The sequence below is a fragment of the Vulpes vulpes genome, chromosome 6 (assembly GCF_048418805.1).
Source record: "Vulpes vulpes isolate BD-2025 chromosome 6, VulVul3, whole genome shotgun sequence".
Taxonomy (NCBI): domain Eukaryota; kingdom Metazoa; phylum Chordata; class Mammalia; order Carnivora; family Canidae; genus Vulpes; species Vulpes vulpes.
Genome location: NC_132785.1, coordinates 47,021,801 through 47,040,028, shown reverse-complemented (window position 1 = coordinate 47,040,028; position 18,228 = coordinate 47,021,801). Strand labels below are relative to the sequence as shown.

Genomic DNA, 18,228 nt, shown 5'->3' with positions numbered 1-18,228 from the left:
TGACTTATTATTTTATTTTATTTATTAGAGAGAGAGAGAGAGAGAGACTACACAAGCAAGGGGTAATGGCAGAGGGAGAGGGAGAAGCAGGATCCCACTGAGCAGGGAGTCTGAATGAGGCTGGATCCCAGGCCCCCAGACCATGACCCAATCCAAAGGCAGACACTTAACTGACTGAGACACTGAGGCGCCACAGTGACTTCTTTTATCACTGCCTCCAGTGTCCGGGAGACCAAAAGAAGAAGATAGGAAGGAGGAGCAGTGGGAAAGAACAGGTGAGCCAAACCAAAGTCTTGGCAACTGGTGCTGTGAATACACATATCTGTGATTTGCCAGCACTTGGTCAGCGAGTGTGGGAGAGCACCCCCTTGAGTCTGGGGAGGGATGTGGATGCCCAGGATGGTGTGAGTTCCTTTGTGGACAGAGCCAAGGAAGACAGCCAGGGTGTTAGGACACTGGGCTCTCAGGCAGCCAGGAAAGTGTGTGTTTTCTTATTCTAGGCTTTACTTGAAGAATCTCTAGGACAACTTTGTGGAAGGTAGATTCACAGTTATAGGTAACGGCAGAGGTGCTAAATTATTTAACTACATTTTCTTTAGTCCTGCAAGCATAAACCTGTAGAAAGACAGATTCACTGAAAAAGCCGAGTGCAGATCATGGAATGTAAAACAGTAATTATGCTGGCAATTACTCATTTTAAAGTCTAAGCAAGCTGGCTTTAATAAACCACAAACCACATATCACCAATACTCTCCTTTTTATTACAATAAAATAGCACTTTCAAGCTTGTAATTGCTTTATAGTCCTAGAAATAGAATGTTGATGAGATTATTTCCACAGGGTTCAAATATTTATGAAAATCCTAATAATTTTAAAAGTCAAAACACAAACATTAACAAAAAAAAACCTTTATAAAATAAAAGAGTCTTTCTGTTGCTTTTTCTGTTGTCTTTAAACCAAAAGGAAGCATTGGTCTCACATTTTCTGGCTTCTTGAAGTTGGAGCTTCTTAGTTGCCATTTTAAAGTAAGGATTTTGAAGAGAAGTGTGCATGGGACACACTGAGGCTATTTAGAAAGGACCAAGCTTCTTTACAAAGATATACTTTACTACAGCTTTAAAAAGCTTCATCACTGAACGAAAGATGTAGCTGGGAAGAGAGAAGTGATACAAAGTAAAAGGAGGAACATGATGATGAATAAAATGGAAAACAATGGTTAATGTAGGCATTAACTAAGTGTCTTAGTCTGTTTGAGCCACTATGACAAAGTACTATGCCGGAGGAGTTTATAAACCACAGAAATTTGTTTCTCACGGTTCTGGTTCTGGACGCTGGAAGTTCAAGATCAGATGCCAGCATGGGCAGGACTGGTGCAGGGCTTCTTCTGGGTTGCAGGCTGCTGACTTCTCTGGTATCCTCATGTGGCAGGGAGCAGAGACGAAGTAAGCTCTCCTGACCCTTCTAATGGCACTAATCCCATTAATGAGGGCCCCACCCTCACGGTCTCATCTTACCTAATGACCTCCCAAAGGTCCCACTTCCTCATACCAGCACATTAGGGAGGGTATGTTTCAACATGGGAATTTTAGAAGGTACACAAACATTCAGTCCCTAACACCAAATTGAGCATTCATTCATTCCTCCATTCATTCATTATCTTATTTAACATATTTGAATTAGGGCTTCTTCTGTGCCCAGCATTAATTTTTGAAAGTTACATTGGTAGTTATTCAGTTCTGTTTCTTTCTTTTTTTTTTAAGATTTTATTTATTTATTCATGAGAGGCACAGAGAGAGGCAGAGACACAGGCAGAGGGAGAAGCAGGCTCCATGCAGGGAGCCCGACCTGGGACCCAATCCCGGGTCTCCAAGATCACACCCTGGGCAGAAGGCGGCACTAAACCTCTGAGCCACCGGGGCTGCCCTATTCAGTTCTGTTTCAAATAAAATCTTACACTGTCCAGATAAAACAGATTAAGGAGGAGTTTTAGGAAGCTAAGATATATGTCATAAGTTCAAATTTATAATCTTTATTTTGTATAATCAATCACCAAATAATATGGCTGCATTCACAAACCCCCAAATTTGAGATCAGTAATTACAGAAGTCAATATCCAATTTTTTTTTGCTACCCCTCTCATTTTTTTTTGTTGTTGTTGTTGGTTTCATAATATAGAAAGAAATTCTGATTCACTCTGAAAAGGAGTCACAGTTGGTAACAGTTCCTTAACAGCATGACAGCATGTCTTGTAATCTCAGGGTGCTCTTCAATTAAATAGAGGCAGAAGGAAAGCTTTGATCTGAGGTGTGCACAAAAATGATTTAACCTGGCATTTATTTATAAATTCAATAAGTCACCGCTAGGGATACAGTGGTAAGAAACTCTTTGTCACCCTGCACAATTTAAATCTGGCAGGGAAGATAGACACTAAATGAAATTAATTTCGCAAATTATTATTTAATAATCATTGCAGTAGATGCTATGCAAGTGTAGCCGGGATTCTGACCCAGGCTGAGGATTCAGGAAATCTCATGCTTGGCTGATTAGTTGGAGGTGGATTAGAGGCTTGGAACAGGGAAGTGCCAAGGAACACAGAAGAGTGTCTGAGACAGAGGACCCTGGGTTTGTTACTATTATTTTATTTTGCAGGGCAGGGGAAGTCATATATGCAATCTCCAGGGTGTTAGAATTTGGAATATCACATTGTTGAATGTATTTTATTTTGCTTTTAATATACAGCTAAAAGATGCATTAAAAATGAAAATTTCCTCTACATATGTGGAACCTCTAAAGCACCTCTCTGGGATCGCCATGCCGCCCTCTCATCAGAGAAGTTCTTGAGAACACATGCCAGGGTTCAGTCCAAGTTCACCAAGTCTAGCTTGACACACCGGGCAAGTTCTGTCTCATTTTTGAGTGTTGATTTCCCCACCTGTGGAATGGAGGCGTGAGGAATAAATAAAAGTAAGTATGATAGGCAGCTGGCACAGTACTTAGTAACTAACAGCCAGGTAATGCATATTATATTTTCATTCCCTTATCTCCTTCATTTTTATTCCTCTGCATGACAGGAATGAGGATATACACTCACTAGGGCTAGTGTGTACATTAAGTGCCATTCTCTATGTGAAAGCACATAGTATGTGGTATACCTCTAAAAGTGTTAGTAAGAAAAAAAAAACTGGAACAAGCACAGCAGTATGGTATTTCACACTTATGTGGGACCAGACACTTTCATTCTTCCCTCTCAGTGCATAATCTATCAATTATAGAAGGGCCTGGTATGCCTGGGTGGCTCAATCCATTAAGCGTCTACCTTTTGCTCAGGTCATGATTCCAGGGTCCTTGGGATCGAGCCCTGCATGGGGCTACCTGCTAAGCAGGGAGCCTGCTTCTCCCTGCCCTCTGCTAATCCCCCTACTTGTACTCTCTCACTCTCTCAAATAAATAAATAAATAAAATCTTTAATATATATACATATATATGTATATACACATATGAAGGGCCTATATGCTCTCCTTTGCCTAAACACTAGTACCTGGTATGCATTGTCGGAGACATGTTCATACAGGTAGACAGCAGAATCATAGGATCCCCTACACAAGTGTCCCTCCTCTATAAAAGTATACTTCTTCTATCTTGACTGGATGTTTTCAGATATAAGATTTCAAAAATTGATCATTGTACACTGCTCACAAATTACTCCTGGATGTTTACAGGCAGCCCAGACCCAAAGGCTAGAGCTTCTCATGCTGCCCAGTTTCCACACAATTTCCCATCAGAGTGTCACATTTCAGACTTTGGATTTGCTGGTGGCTCACCTGGAGAGAGGAAAGTGAAAGTTACATCGGGCATTCTTCCATTATAGTCTGATATAGTTCACGACCTCTGTGGCTGACGTTTGCTCCTTTACTAGGCCCATTTACACTGATGGAGGGGTCAAAAGCATTTGCAATCTTTACCCATGCATTTCTTTTCCTTTTCACTTTACTTTTATTGCACTTTTATTGCATGGTGTCTTCTCTAAGTCCAAAAACTAACTTGTGTCCTTTCTGCTACAGAACTAGAAATAAAATGGAATAGAAATGGGCATATATTTAGAAAGATGGATGGCAAGCCAGAGAGATGATAGATTATGTAGTTATGTAGGTAAGCAGGTAGGTGAAGAAAGGAAAGTGATAAGCTTGTGGGCAAAATAATAAAGATTCTACCCCACAAATTCTCCTACCCTAGTTATTCAATCCATTGCTTATCTAGGTGCTGCTTTTTTTAAAAATTTTTTTATTTATTTATGATAGTCATACAGAGAGAGAGAGGGGCAGAGACACAGGCAGAGGGAGGAGCAGGCTCCATGCACTGGGAGCCTAACGTGGGATTCGATCCTGGTCTCCAGGATCGCGTCCTGGGCCAAAGGCAGGCGCCAAACCACTATGCCACCCAGGGATCCCGCTAGGTGCTGCTTTGAAGGGATTTTGCACATGTAGTTAAAGCCCCAGATGACCTTGATCTAATCACAGGTGCTTTTCAAAGCAGAGAGCTTCCTTCAGATGATAGTGATTTAGAAGTCACATTCCAAGTTTGAAGATGGAGCCAGTCTTTCAAGCAGAAATACTGGTGGCCACCAGGAGCAGACAATAACCACTGGCTGACAACCAGCAAGGAAATGGGATTTCATTCCTAAAACCACTAGGAATAGATTTTTTTCTAAAGATTTTATTTATTTATTCATGAGAGACACAGAGAGAGAGAAAGAGAGAGAGAGAGGCAGAGACATAGGTAGAAGGAGAAGCAGGCACCTTGCCGGGAGGCTGATACAGGACTCAGTCCCAGCACCCTGGGATCATGCCCTGAGCCAAAGGCAGACACTTAACCACTGAACCACCCCAGAGTCCCAGGAACAGAATTGTTGACCATCTGAATGAGTTTGGAATCTGATTCATTCTTAGACCCTCTATACAGCTTGGCTGACATGTTGATATTGGTCTTATTAGACCCTAAGAACCCACCTAGGCCAACCAGACTTTGGAACTACAGAATTATTAGCTAAGTTTGTGATAATTTGTTATGTAGTAACATAAAACTAACATAGACAGATAAGTAGGTAGATTAGATAGATAGTAGATAAACACCTACATAGATACATAGATGCATACATCACTGCTGGCATTTCACATTAATTAGAATATTAGTTGAAATTAGTTACTTAATGACATGAAATAGGAGGACTGTTTGGTAGTGAGTCTAGATCAGTCATATATACCCTCTTGGTTACTGCTACAGACAGAAATTACATTGTACTTTTAGTAGTCTAGGAGGTTATTTTAGTTATCTGCCCAGATTCACTTCTACTTTAACAAAACAAAACAAAGTCTTCTCTAATCATATCAGCCCCCCAAATGGAATGCTTATGGGATATTGAAACAATTCAAAAAATAATAATGGTAGCTAATTCAAGAAATAAAGACAATTAAAATTTCTAGAAAAAGCAAAAAGCAATATGAGAAAAGTAATAAAACCATGATACACTGTTAGAGTCTGTTTTAAATCACATTAAATAATCACAATAATATAAATATTCTTTATTGATTTTGATCTTTTAGAATTAGCTCAAAGACAAAGCACAAAAGATTTAATTATGATTATAGAACAGAATGTAGATGTTATCAACCTGAATCATATAAAAGCACAAAACAAAAAAATCTCAGAGGTGGAAAGGGAGGAAAACAGTAAGTAGGGCCCATCTTAGAAAGTAGAGGAGTAGGAAACACTCTCTCTAATTGATGGAACAAGAAATTAAGATTTAAGTATACTGTGTTTCCTAATACTCAATATGACTAATAAGGGAACTAGAAATCTTGATACAACTATGTTTTAAATGTGGAGGGAAGGTAGGAAATGATGTAAGTGAATACAACCATTAACTTTCATCATGAGAAATAGATAATATCTACCTTAACTAGATAAAGATAAATAAATAAAGATAGAGCAGTAGTAAGTGCTAGAAGAAACAGGTGGTTTCCTCCCCTGGTTTGTTTGTTTGTTTGTTTGTTTATTTATTTACTCCTCTGGGAGTGCCAAATGGAATGGAAGGGAGTCAGGAAGGAAACTGGTGTGTAATTATTTTATTTATTTTTATTTTTATTTTTTAAGATTGTATTTATTCATGAGAGACAGAGAGAGAGATAGGCAGAGACAGAAGCAGAGGAAGAAGTAGGCTCCATTCAGGGAGCCCAATGTGGGACTCGATCCGTAGACCATAGGATCACACCCTGTACGGAAGGCAGATACTCAGCCACTGAGCTACCCAGGTGCCCCTGTAATTATTTTAAATTGGAAATATTTCAAGAATTTAAAAAATATAGGGTAATGAGATAATAAACATTCAAAATACACCCAGCTTTGTCAAATTTAGTATTTTCCTATATATGCTCCAGATTTTTTCTAATTTGAAAAATGTTGAAAAGTAAAATACAATTGTAGAACCCAATGTAACTCTCTAATCCGTTTCCTCAGAGTTAAGGACTGGCTTGGGGTCGGTGTTTCATCTCCTTGAATGTTTTGTTTTCCTCTTCATATGTATAAATTCTTAATACATAAAGTATTACTTTGCATATTTTTAAACTTTAAATTGCCAGTTTGCTTATTTTTGCATTCTTTCTTTGAAACTTATCCATGTTGACATGTAGCTCTACTCCACTTAGGATGTCTGTTTTTGCTATTAGTATATTAAACAAAATGATATTTGTATTTAAAGACTACTCCACAATTTATTAACTAATCATTCCAATTAATAGACAGCTGGACTATTTCCAGATCTTCACTATTACAAACAATCATGAGTATCCTTCATCATCTACTCATCTACTTCTGTATGGATATAGATGTACAAAAGTTGTTCTAGGCTATGTAGCTAACAAGTTGCTAGAGAGCCAGGAATGCACACCTTCACTGATACATCTAAGGCTGCGATGCCAATTAAAATTCCCACCAGCAACACATGAGTGTTCTGTGGCCTCACAATCTCCAACTCTTGGCATTCTCAAACATTTCAATTATGCATACTTGATGAGGTAAAATGGCACTCCTTTGTGCTATTCTGTCTTTACCTGATCATCCTGGAAGAGAAAGCACCTTTTCATATGTTTGCTGGACACTTGGGTTTACTCCTTTATGATTATCTCCTACTCCTACCCTCTACCCAATTTTTAATTCTGTTGTTTTCTTCAGTACTATGTAGAAGTTATCTATTTACTTGAGATACTAATCCTCTTGTAATATATATATTACAAATATCTTTTTCTAGATTGTCTTTCCACCTGATACACATTTTTATAGAGATGTTATACATTTAAATATAGCCTAATTCATCTATATTTTTCTTTTACATTTGTGGGGTTCTGTACTTTTTTTAAGATTTTGAGAGAAAGCACATGAACAGGGGGAGGAGCAGAGAGGGGGAGACATGCTGACTCCCCATCAAGACCTGAGCCAAAGGCAGACACTTAGCAGACAGAGCCACACAGGTGTCCCTTAGCCACACTTTAAATACTTCGTTGTCAGGGCCATTTCTATCACTGCAGAAAGTTCTATCAGACAGTGCTATGTGAGATCTGACAGGAGGGGTAATTCAGTACTTCACAAATCAGGACACAACAGCAGCTCAGCTGAAAGGTCTCACATTTATTACTGAACCAACCTACTGGTATAGAGGCATAGTAACAGAGAAAATCATTCCCTTGATAAGACATGTCTATTGGCCAGGTAGGAAGGATGTTTCCATAATGATAGGATAGGAACATGTGATCTCCATGCGGCTTAAATATGTGTGCCAATTATGTTTGCTATTTCATGATGTCGATGCTTCCTCATAGACCCAGCTTGGTTCTTCTCCAGTGCCTCCTCTTGGAGTTGTACCTGATTTTATTACCAGTTTTCATCTGAATCCACTGGGGAATAGGACGATTCTGCTTTTGTTTCTTGGCCAGGAATTGCTTGATTCTGAAAGTCTTGTGAGAAGACATGGCGATCACAGTCAACCACATGCCGGGTTTTGTACTTTAAATCTTTTCCTACCCAAAATATTCCTAATACTTTCTTCTAAAAATTTCAATGTTTTTCATTTTCACATTTAATTTTTTAATCCACAAAGGAGCTACTTAGGGCCCAATGTAAGGTAAGGGTCTAATTTTTTCCTCATGGATAACCAATTGGCCTCACTATTGGCTAGCCCCACTATTTTTCCTCCCCTGGTTTGTTTGTTTGTTTGTTTGTTTGTTTATTAAGATTTTATTTATTCATGAGAGACACAGAGAGAGAATCCCCTGTTTATATGCTACCCTGCCTACCAGGTTTCCGTACATGTGAAGGAAGTCATGAGGCTTTTTGTCCTGTTTCAGTAATCATTGTTTCATCACCAGGTCTTCTGGAATATTTATTTTAGCCATAATATAGATGAACTTCAAAACAATAAATGTTAATAAAAATAGAAAATCTAATCATGTTTACTGCAAAGGCAGAGAGTAAATCGGTGCAGCCACCATGAAAAACATTATGGAAGTTCCTTGAAAAAATAAAAATAGAACTAACATACAATCCATCAATTCCACTTCTAGCTATTTATCTGAAGAAAACAAAAACACTAATTTGAAAAGATATGTACAGCCTATGTTCATTTCAGCATTATTTACAATAGCCAACATATGAGAGCATCCAGGTGTCCATCGATAGATGAATGGATAAAGAATATGTGGCATATACACAGTATAGTATTACACAGCCATATAAAGGAATGAAGTCTTGCCAGTTGTAATAACATGGATGGACCTAGAGTGTGTATTATGCTAGGTGAAATAGGTCAGACAAACACCACATGATTTTACTTATATGTGGAATCTAAAAGATAGAACAAAACAAAAACAGAATCACAGATACATACAACAAACGATAGTTGCTAGTGGGGAGGGAAGGGGTGGATAAAATAGGTAAAGGGGATTATAATCTTCCAGTTATAAAATAAATAAGATACAGGGATGTAATGTACAGCATCGGGACTATAATACAATATACTATAATTATAAATAATGATAATTATAATTCTGAATAATTTGAATTACAAATTATGATCATTTTGCAACAATTTTGTACGCTGACAAATGGTAACTAGACTTATTGTGGTGACCATTTTGTAACATATATATGTATCAAACCACTACGTTGTACACCTGAAACTAATATAATATAATATGCCAATTATTCTTCAATTAAATAAAAGATTTAATTAAAGAAAAAATAAAGGTAAAGAATCTTCATTTTTCTTTTGAAGCACTATTAAAAGAAAAACGCGCTTTCAATAAAACCATGGCTGGCTGCTCCTACCAAAGCATCACTCAAAGCAGGTTACTTTTACAAAGAGTCATAAAACTGTTGAACACACATGCCTTGGAAAACATATTTTATTTGAAACATTGGGTAAATTACGCAGTAGCATTATCTCCTTCCTTGGTATAAAATAAAATTCATACATGGGAGGTGTTCAGGATCTATTCTTGGAAAGGAGTTATAAATGGACTCTAATGCATCTTTTGGAGCCATTAAGCCTTGCCAGGTAAATAATGTGTGTTTTAAACATCCCTGAATCTATATTTACAGTCATATGATAAATGGTAATGGCTCTAAAGAGAAACGTTAAGATCTAATGGACATTTAAAACAGTCCTTCAATATGTATTTATGCAAGGGATCCAAAGAGACTCAAAAGCAGTTTAGTCCTATTTGATCAATGGCGATCAATGGTTTTGAAAGATGTAGAATATTTAGAGTCCATATTTAAAACTCTTATAACAAGCAAGCCTACAAGCTTATGGTTATAAATGCTTCTTTGTAGCTTGGGACAGATGTGGAATTTTGAAAATATCCCATTAACATCACACCCAAAAAAGGCCAAGAAAATTTAGCACAGAATAAGATGACATTTCACAATAGTAAAGTTGTGGTACCAAACAAGGGAAGCTGGTGCATCCTTTTTATATCCTCAGATGGATTTTCATTTTATGTTACTCGGTAGGAGTCACTTTGAAGACAATTTCTTCTGAAAATAAGCTTTGAAGATTTACTGTTTTAAAAAATCTCATTTGATTCAGTTTGCACAGACCTTGGTTTCTATTTCTGTCCTCTCCTCCCTCTACAATCACTTACATTTCCATTGTATTGTTTGAATGAAAGAATCACTCACACCTACCGAATTCTTTATATGAGCTGGGTGTCTGGGGAAGGAGAAGGTGTTGTAGAACTAGAATTTGTGTCAGGTTCCTGGAAAGTCTTTATTGACTAAAGAGTGTTAGGACACTGTGGGGGACCTTTGGAAGCTATCCAACAGTTGCCTATCAACATATGAAATGGAATCATCTTGACTGATTTGGATTGTAAGCCCATACTCCTTAGTCTGGAAAAATGGCTATTTAACATTCCCAAAGCATTAAGTTGCAGCCTTGGAGGTTAGTTCATTCTCGTTTGCTGTCTGGCCACACAATACCACCCCAGCCCTTACCTTGTAATAATAGGGACTGCATGGTTTTGCTTGGGTGAGCCTGATATCTCATTGAGTTCAGCATATGGAATTCCAATGCAACAGAGTCTATCAGCATGAAACTTAAAATTCCATAGCTCTAAATCATCAAGTGACCCAATCCATCTGTTCCCCACTTTATCGTTGTTCCAAGTTCTTACGGGGCTATCGCACCAGGAAGTATTTACAGATACAGGTGTCAAGAAAGATGAATCTGTATCTCTCAGTGTTCATTAGTGTTTAAGCCCTAAAACTCTATTTAACTCTCTCTCCCATTCACCTTAGTTCAATTGAGGCATTTTTCATGAGTCTAAGCAGCCCTCACACGATCACCAAACTATAGGTCACTGAGTGAAGTGAAGAAAATCAGAACTGGTTCACACAATAGACAAGAAATGGAATCAAATCATTCATTCCTAGCTTATGTATCTCTGAACAAAATCCCATAATAGAGTAAATCATCTGTTATTCCAGAAAACTAGAGTTCTACACAATTCATATGTTTTATATTCTGTAGGGGCAGAGAATCATAGTAAGACATCTTAACTTCACAGATGGAATACTAACTGATCTACTCAATCTATTACAGTTAAATTTGATGCCATTCTCAAGAGAGTTTATACCAGAAATTATAAAACAATTCAGGTTGATCGCAATCTAGATTATAGAACCACAGGTAGAGGTATAAATAAACTTGGAGATATAAAGAATAGCCCACAGAGAGAGTGTGGCACAAAATATATTGGGAAACACATGGAAAGTCTGAAATGAGAGACATGCAATGAGATACATAAATAGAAAATATGTGGGAAGGCAGCCCCTGAAAAAGTCCTATGGATATGCAGGTGCTTAATTGATGCTTTGGATAGTGGCTTAATAAGGAGACATCCTTAGAAGTTAGGAGAAAAAAATATATGTATGCAAAGTAGAAACTAAGAGGTTCATAGAAGGACATGAAGTGACAAAGGCCAAAGAGAATGAAGACAAGCAAAGATGAGGACCATCTTTTCATAACCACTCATACTGTATTTTCCTACAGAGAATAACTTAATAAATTTATATACTTCCTACATAAAAATGATTCATCTCCATGTGAAAATGCTTACTTATTTATTTCTTATTATTATTTTATTACTATGTATTACTTTATTAATAAATTATACATATATTTAGGCATTTATGCATTATGTATCCTTAGAGGGCCTGGTTATTTTATTTTCACCACATAATTATATGACTGCTGGGTGTTCTGTCTGGCCAGGTTCTGAGAAGAGTGGGTCATTCAGGCTGAGTTGACATGTGGTCACCTGGGGGAGACAGGTCAGGCTGAGGTTGCTGGCCAGTGGCAGGCAGGTCAATGTCTAAAAAAGATGGCAAAGCTGAGTATGGAATACAGGTTGCTTGCCTCCATTTATAAGGGCAAGGTCACAGGTAAGCAGGTTCAGATATAGGACTGACTTGGGACAAAAGGTACAGTTTTGTTGGTAAGAATAGCAAAAGACCAGTCAAGGTAGGTATGGAATCATTGAGAAGTCTGAGAAAAATGTTCTATTCTGATACCAGCATGGTTCATTGAGGTCCAGCTGGCTAAAGTCACTCTAGGATACCTCCCATTTCATCTTCAAGGGCAGAAACAGTCCACCTAGGCTGGGTTTCCCAGGGCAGCAGGAGATTCAGCTTCCATCCAGAATTCTCCATGAGGCCCTCATCTCCAGTGTAGAAGCATTTCTCTGCACACAGAGTGAGGCTGTTGCCTGGAAGGCTGTGCCTACAGGAGGCAGAAGTGATGATGTCCATCCCGCTGCAGTAGGGTCAGACTGCTTTTCCTTGTGGCAAGAGGAGGCTGGGGGTCAGAACTGTGCCTGGCTTAGTAGGTATTTAATAAACATTTGTTGAATTACAAATGAAAGAGGAGTTATCTGCCCTACCTGTACTTTTGTTTAGAGAGAGAAAGTCCATTGTTACTTACATTTACCTGAGAAAGGCCATGGTCTGATGTGGGCCAGTTTTATCATTTTAGTCTCTTGGACCTGAAACAACCATCTGTGAGTGGGCTGTGTTCAGGAAGTGTCATTGGTGGGTGTGGGCCTCAGGGGTGGCCCAAAACCAGTTGCCTTTGGGCACAACTCTGCTGAGTCAGAGCCCCAAGTGAGGGTGGCTAGCTCAAGGTTGGGACACGCACTATGCTTTCATTTCTAAACTCCTCGTTAAGTGACACTGGTTAATACTTCATCCTATCTCCTGTGGCTATCTTCTTAACCATTTTCCAAATCTTGAATTATATATTGAGTATGCTAATTACACATAGTGGGAAAATTAGAATAATAGTCATTGCAGTAGATATTACTACCAGCAAGTTATTACTTACTGTGCACCAGAACTGTGTCAGCTACTGTACTTCCCTTACTTCTGCAAGTGACTAAGAAGAAGCACAGAGCTGCAGTCAGAGACTCAAGTCTCAGTATGGCTCAGCCACTCATCTGTACCACTCATACAGCCTTTTGTTTGAATTATAAAATATTTTCTTTACATCTTTTCCAAGTTACAAAATGGTAATCATCATAAGGAAGATGGAGCCTTCTATTTCAACTTACCACTTTATATAGATATTAAAATTAATTAATACAGTATCTTAAAATGTTCACCTTGAGTAATCTATTTGACAATTAGTGATTCTTACAGTCTTAGCTCGGGCTGCCATAAAAAATACCATTGAGAGAGTAGCTTAAACATCAAACACTTATTTATCACAATTCTGGAAGCCTGAAGTCTGAGATCAGTCTCCAGCATGGTCAGGTTTTGGTGAGGACTCTATTCCTAGTTTACAGAGGGCCACCTTCTTGCTATATTATTACATGAAGTCATCTTTCTTCTGTCTCTTTTTATGAGGGCACTAATTCCATTCTCAAGGATTTAACACTCATGGCCTAATTACTTCCCAAAGTCTCTCTTCCAAATACCATCGCATCAAAGATTAGGGCTTCAACACATGAATTTGGGGGAAATGCAAACATTCAATCCAGAGCTCTTACCAATGGGAAAGGCTCCAGGGTTCCATAGATGATTAAGACACAATTCCTACACAGAGAGAAACTGGGGTCATGTGCATGTGTGCTTGAGTGTGTGAGTGTTAGAAAGAACTTAAGAGGGGGATGCTGTGGGGGTAGGGCAGTGGGGAGATGGCATTTAGGAATGAGGGAAGGAGTATCCAAACATCATTTTCTCTCCTATCCTTTCATCCATCCCATCAACTACTGAAAAGCTTCTACTTTGTGACATTGCCTTTCTATTCCCTTGTCCTTCATAGATAGGCTTATCATTTTGCATTTTCTCCCATAATCTGTTGTACCAGACAGCTGCTCCACAGAGGAGTTAAAAGAAACAATCACATTCCTCCAGCTCAACAGGTCTGGTCTACCCAGAACCCTGGGATCCCTCACCACTGGGCTATTTTTGCCTTGGGGACCCACATCTCCCTGGAGAGAATTAGGCTCCAGGCTGTGCATATGGACTGCTTAGCTAAAAAAAAGCCTGACTCATGTGTATGGAGAGAGCAAGGACCAGACGAGACAGGGAAAGAGAGAGGAGAGGAGAATTGGCAATGAGGAAGTAAGTGAAGAATGTGTTAAGCAAATTGAATATTATTGATATCATGCATCAATATTTTCCTGACCTTCTTTGCTGAGACAGTTCGCCTGACAGAGATGAGAGGAGGAGAATGATGCATTCTCAACCTGGCCTGACCGTGCCTTGCAAAATCAGAATGCCCACACTGAAAATTCCATAAATGTTACATGCTAAAATAAGAGGTCCAGACTTTCACGTGGTCTCATGTTTTTCAGAAACCGAATCCGAAGTCATTAGCTACAGTCAAATAATTATGGCAAAAAAAGTAAAGTGGCTTCTAAGTGCCATGTTTATTCATTTTCCACAAACATACTGTGAGGTAGCAAACATGTAAACAAGAGTCCCAGAATGATTTCTGGACACTGTTTTCTTGAACTCATGACACCAGAACTTAGTGTTTTTCTGAAGGCTGCCTGAAAGGTTCACAAATCCAATATCCCCAGGAGTTATTTCATTAGATTTCCTAACTTTAAAGCCCATCTGGAACTCCCTTATTCCACTGCAACTCATATCGACTGACACTGATTATGCCATCAGCAAACCTCACAAACTCCACTTCTTCATTTAGATCACTAATGGTGCAAGGCCTGAGTTCACCCTTCACTTCTGTTCATTCTGAGGACTGACATTGAACACTTTTCCTTTGTTTCTCACTATATGCTTAGCTTGGCTCTCTATGGGGGAAAAGAAGATGAGAGAGAAACAAACAAATCCTAGAACGTTCCTACATGCTTCACCTACGTGCATGAGCTCTAGGATTGTCAGAGCATCCCTTGGTGAGCTGAGCACACAGTGCCAAGAAGAAAATATCAGTGTGTTTGGCTCCCAATGCACATATGTAGAAACCAGAAGGAGGCCCTGCCAACCACAAACCATGGCCAGTGTGCTATAGGAGCCCTTGTGTCAACTCTGGGGCTCAGGCATGGCTGGATGCATCAAAATGCTATGGAAAAACTTGAAAATGCAGATTCCTTGCTGTTACATTTCCAGTGATATCTTAGCTTCCAGAGATTTTTTTAATGCCTTTTTGTTTGAGACTTAGGCTCCCCCTGCCCCTAGTCCGTTTTGGATAGTAACACATGACCCCAAACACAGTTTCCTGGGGCTTCCCGCTCATTTTCTGTGCATCTAATCCTGGGCAAAGAGAACATACTTACTTCCTTTCTGCTCTTAGGGATGGATATACTAAAAAGAAATCAGTCTCCTTATTTGTAAAGAAAAATATACAATTTGAGATTTTATTTTGTAGGAAGAGCCCTCAAAGAAAGGAGTCAATGGATTATTCTGGAAGAAAAGACTCCTAGATGAGCCTGGGCTGGGAAAACTAAAAGAGAAGAACAAGCCATATATAGGAGAGAAAGCAGAAAAGAGGGTGAGGGCCAGGGAGAAGTATCTGTCTCTGTCACTGTCCTTTGGGTGAAATAAGCAAGAGTCTGATTGATGGGACCTATGGCTGGAGATTCAATGAGACCTCTGCCACCTGTGCACTTGTGCAGAGCGCCAGGATTATGGATAGGTAGAGACCTGTTGGAACTGCTGGTGCTTGAGCAGGCTGCTTTCCTGCCTGCCTGTTAGGTTTCTCATGCGCTACAGGCAAGGACTTGCTTTGGGGAATGAATGAACACAATGGCTCCTTGAGGACATGTGTCATGGCAGGACTTGGAGGCTTCAACCAGAAGCTACCTGCTTTCAAATATCACATGTGGGCTTAGAAAGGCCATCAACATCTGGGTGGAAGAACGGAACACTGAGCGGCTGGGATGGCCCAGTGAGCTCCAGTGTCTTTTTGTGGCATCTTTATGTAACATCCAACTTAGACACTCTCATGAAGGTAAATATGGTAAAATGCATCCAATGCTATCATGTCGAAGAATCTGACTAAGAATCTCATTAACAGAAGAGTTCATTGAATCATTCTTTTGGCCACTCCTACCCTTCTAAAAGTGATTCTTACACTGCTTCATATGCAATTTTAAAAGTTTTTTGGGTTAAGGGAAAAGGATGATGAATAGACAGAGCACAGAGGGTTCTTAGGGCAGTGAAACTGTTCTGTATGATACAGTAATGGTGGGTATGTGACATTAGTACATTCATCCAAACTCATGTACAACATTAAGAGTGAACTCTAACATAAACTGTGGACTTTGGGTGTAATGACACATCATTATAAGGTCATTGGTTGTAATGAATGTACCATGCTGGTGGGGAGCGTTGATGTTGGGGGAGGCTGTGCATGTGGCGGGGCAGAGGGTATATGGGAAATCTCTATTTTTTGCTCAATTTTGCTGTGAATCTAAAATTGCTCTAAAAAATAAAGTCTATTTTTTAAAATGCCCTAATAGATTCTCTTAAAATTATTTGCATAGTTTCTGAGAAGAGATCAGATAGCATGCCCAAGGGATCCTGGGCCTCTTGGACCCTTAATGGCTCCCTTCTCATTACTGATAGAGACCTCAGGTTACCTAAGAAGCTTATTTGCAGATTCAGATATTTAGGAACTTGAGGGAATTTCTCACTCTTCTAGTCCCCTGTGGACTCCAATCTCTCTGTGGCAAGTGTCCCAGTTTTCCTGGTTTCCATCCTGCTTCCTCCTATGTGGCTCCCTCTCTGCTAAGCCCCAACGAGCTGACTTTCAGGTGGCCTGGACCTGGTATCTTACTCACCCTGTTCTTCAGCTCAGGCTCTGGAGAACTCAGCAGAGGAGACATATGTTCATTCCAATGTAGAATGGTAGACATATTGCTTCTAGATAGATTCAATGCTTTTAATTTCTTGTCTTTGTTCTTGATCAAATTATAATTTATTAATCTATAATTATCTTCCCACTCGAAGCAGGCACATCAACCTGACTGATTTAACTGCTAATGTTTGCCCTCAGCAAGCTAATTGGGGGAAATGAGACCTACAAACTATCCAGATTAGATCCAGATTGTGCATGGAGAACCAAAGACTTTTGGGTTGGGATTTATTCTGGAGAATATCAGGTCAGAATCCCATCTGATCTGTGTGACTGTGACTTGAGACAGGGCTTGGTATCATCTCTGTTTCCTCTAGGGCAGGTTGCAGAGATGCCTAAGATATTTGGGGCCAATTCAAAGTGCCTGTTTAGAACTATTTTGAGAGCAATGACTAATACCAACATGTTAAGAAAGTTCTTTAATAACAGAAGACACCTAGTATCCTTTGTTAAGCTCTGGTGAAAATAGTAATCACAACAAATCCAGCAAACAAGCATAATACAGTGATTGTCGGTAAGTAACATCGATGCCTGTGATTTTGCTGCATTTTCTTTGTTATTCCCACTTTAGACATATGAAAATATTTGCAGCAATTTTATGCTGAACAAAAAGCAAGCGTTCAATCAGGCTAATAAGTGCCTCTGATGAGAGCATAACATTATTTTCATTTTCCATTTTTAATTAGGACGCACCAGAAAATGACAGGTTGGTTACTCTTCTCACAACCTTAACAAACGCGGAGGAGCAGAGCTGCTTCCAGGGTTGATGCTGGAAGTTCTCAGGGACGCTTGTTAAATACAGTTCGTAAGCAAGCTTAAGTAAAAGCATCAGTTGATGGGCAATGCCAATTCAATAGGATCACTTAGAAAAGTTCATCATTAGTGGAAGGCACCTCATAGATACACATGGCTTGCCATTTGGAAGCAAAACTCTTCCTGGTAACAGAGGTCATGCCCAGTTTTAGAATTTGATTTTATCATTAATGGAAGTAATTTGGAGAGCAAATATGCCCAATATATGAATATTTTAAACCTGGAGGCAACGAGGCTTTGGAGAGCCTATAGTTCAATCATATTATTATTAGACAAAGAAGTCTTGTACTAGTTGGGTGGGCTAGCTCAAAGTTACAGAGCAGAAAATAACAATAATAATTGCACCTTATGATTTATTAACTTTTATAAAACATTTGCCAGTGTATTATTTCTGCTCTGGAAACCTAAGTTCACAGAATTTAATTGACTTGCCCAGGTCACTTCCTGCTTCCCCTTTTACTGTAAGTTTTGTTCCTGGTCTAGTTGGT

At 39.1% G+C, this 18,228-nt stretch overlaps 2 protein-coding genes across 4 annotated transcripts in view; both read right to left on the bottom strand.

Annotated features, from left to right (window-relative positions):
- HS6ST3 (heparan sulfate 6-O-sulfotransferase 3) overlaps positions 1–18,228 on the bottom strand; it is a 640,375-nt gene that overhangs the window by 108,310 nt on the left and 513,837 nt on the right. The window lies entirely within an intron of this gene.
- On the bottom strand, positions 739–9,052 carry LOC140599308 (large ribosomal subunit protein eL39-like). The gene has a single exon (XM_072760871.1). The coding sequence runs from the start codon at positions 8,040–8,042 to the stop codon at positions 7,866–7,868; it is 177 nt and encodes a 58-aa protein (XP_072616972.1). The 5' UTR covers positions 8,043–9,052; the 3' UTR covers positions 739–7,865.

Excerpts from the sequence above, each read along its gene's own strand:
- LOC140599308 (XM_072760871.1), bottom strand. The coding sequence starts at position 8,042 with ATGTGGTTGACTGTGATCGCCATGTCTTCTCACAAGACTTTCAGAATC.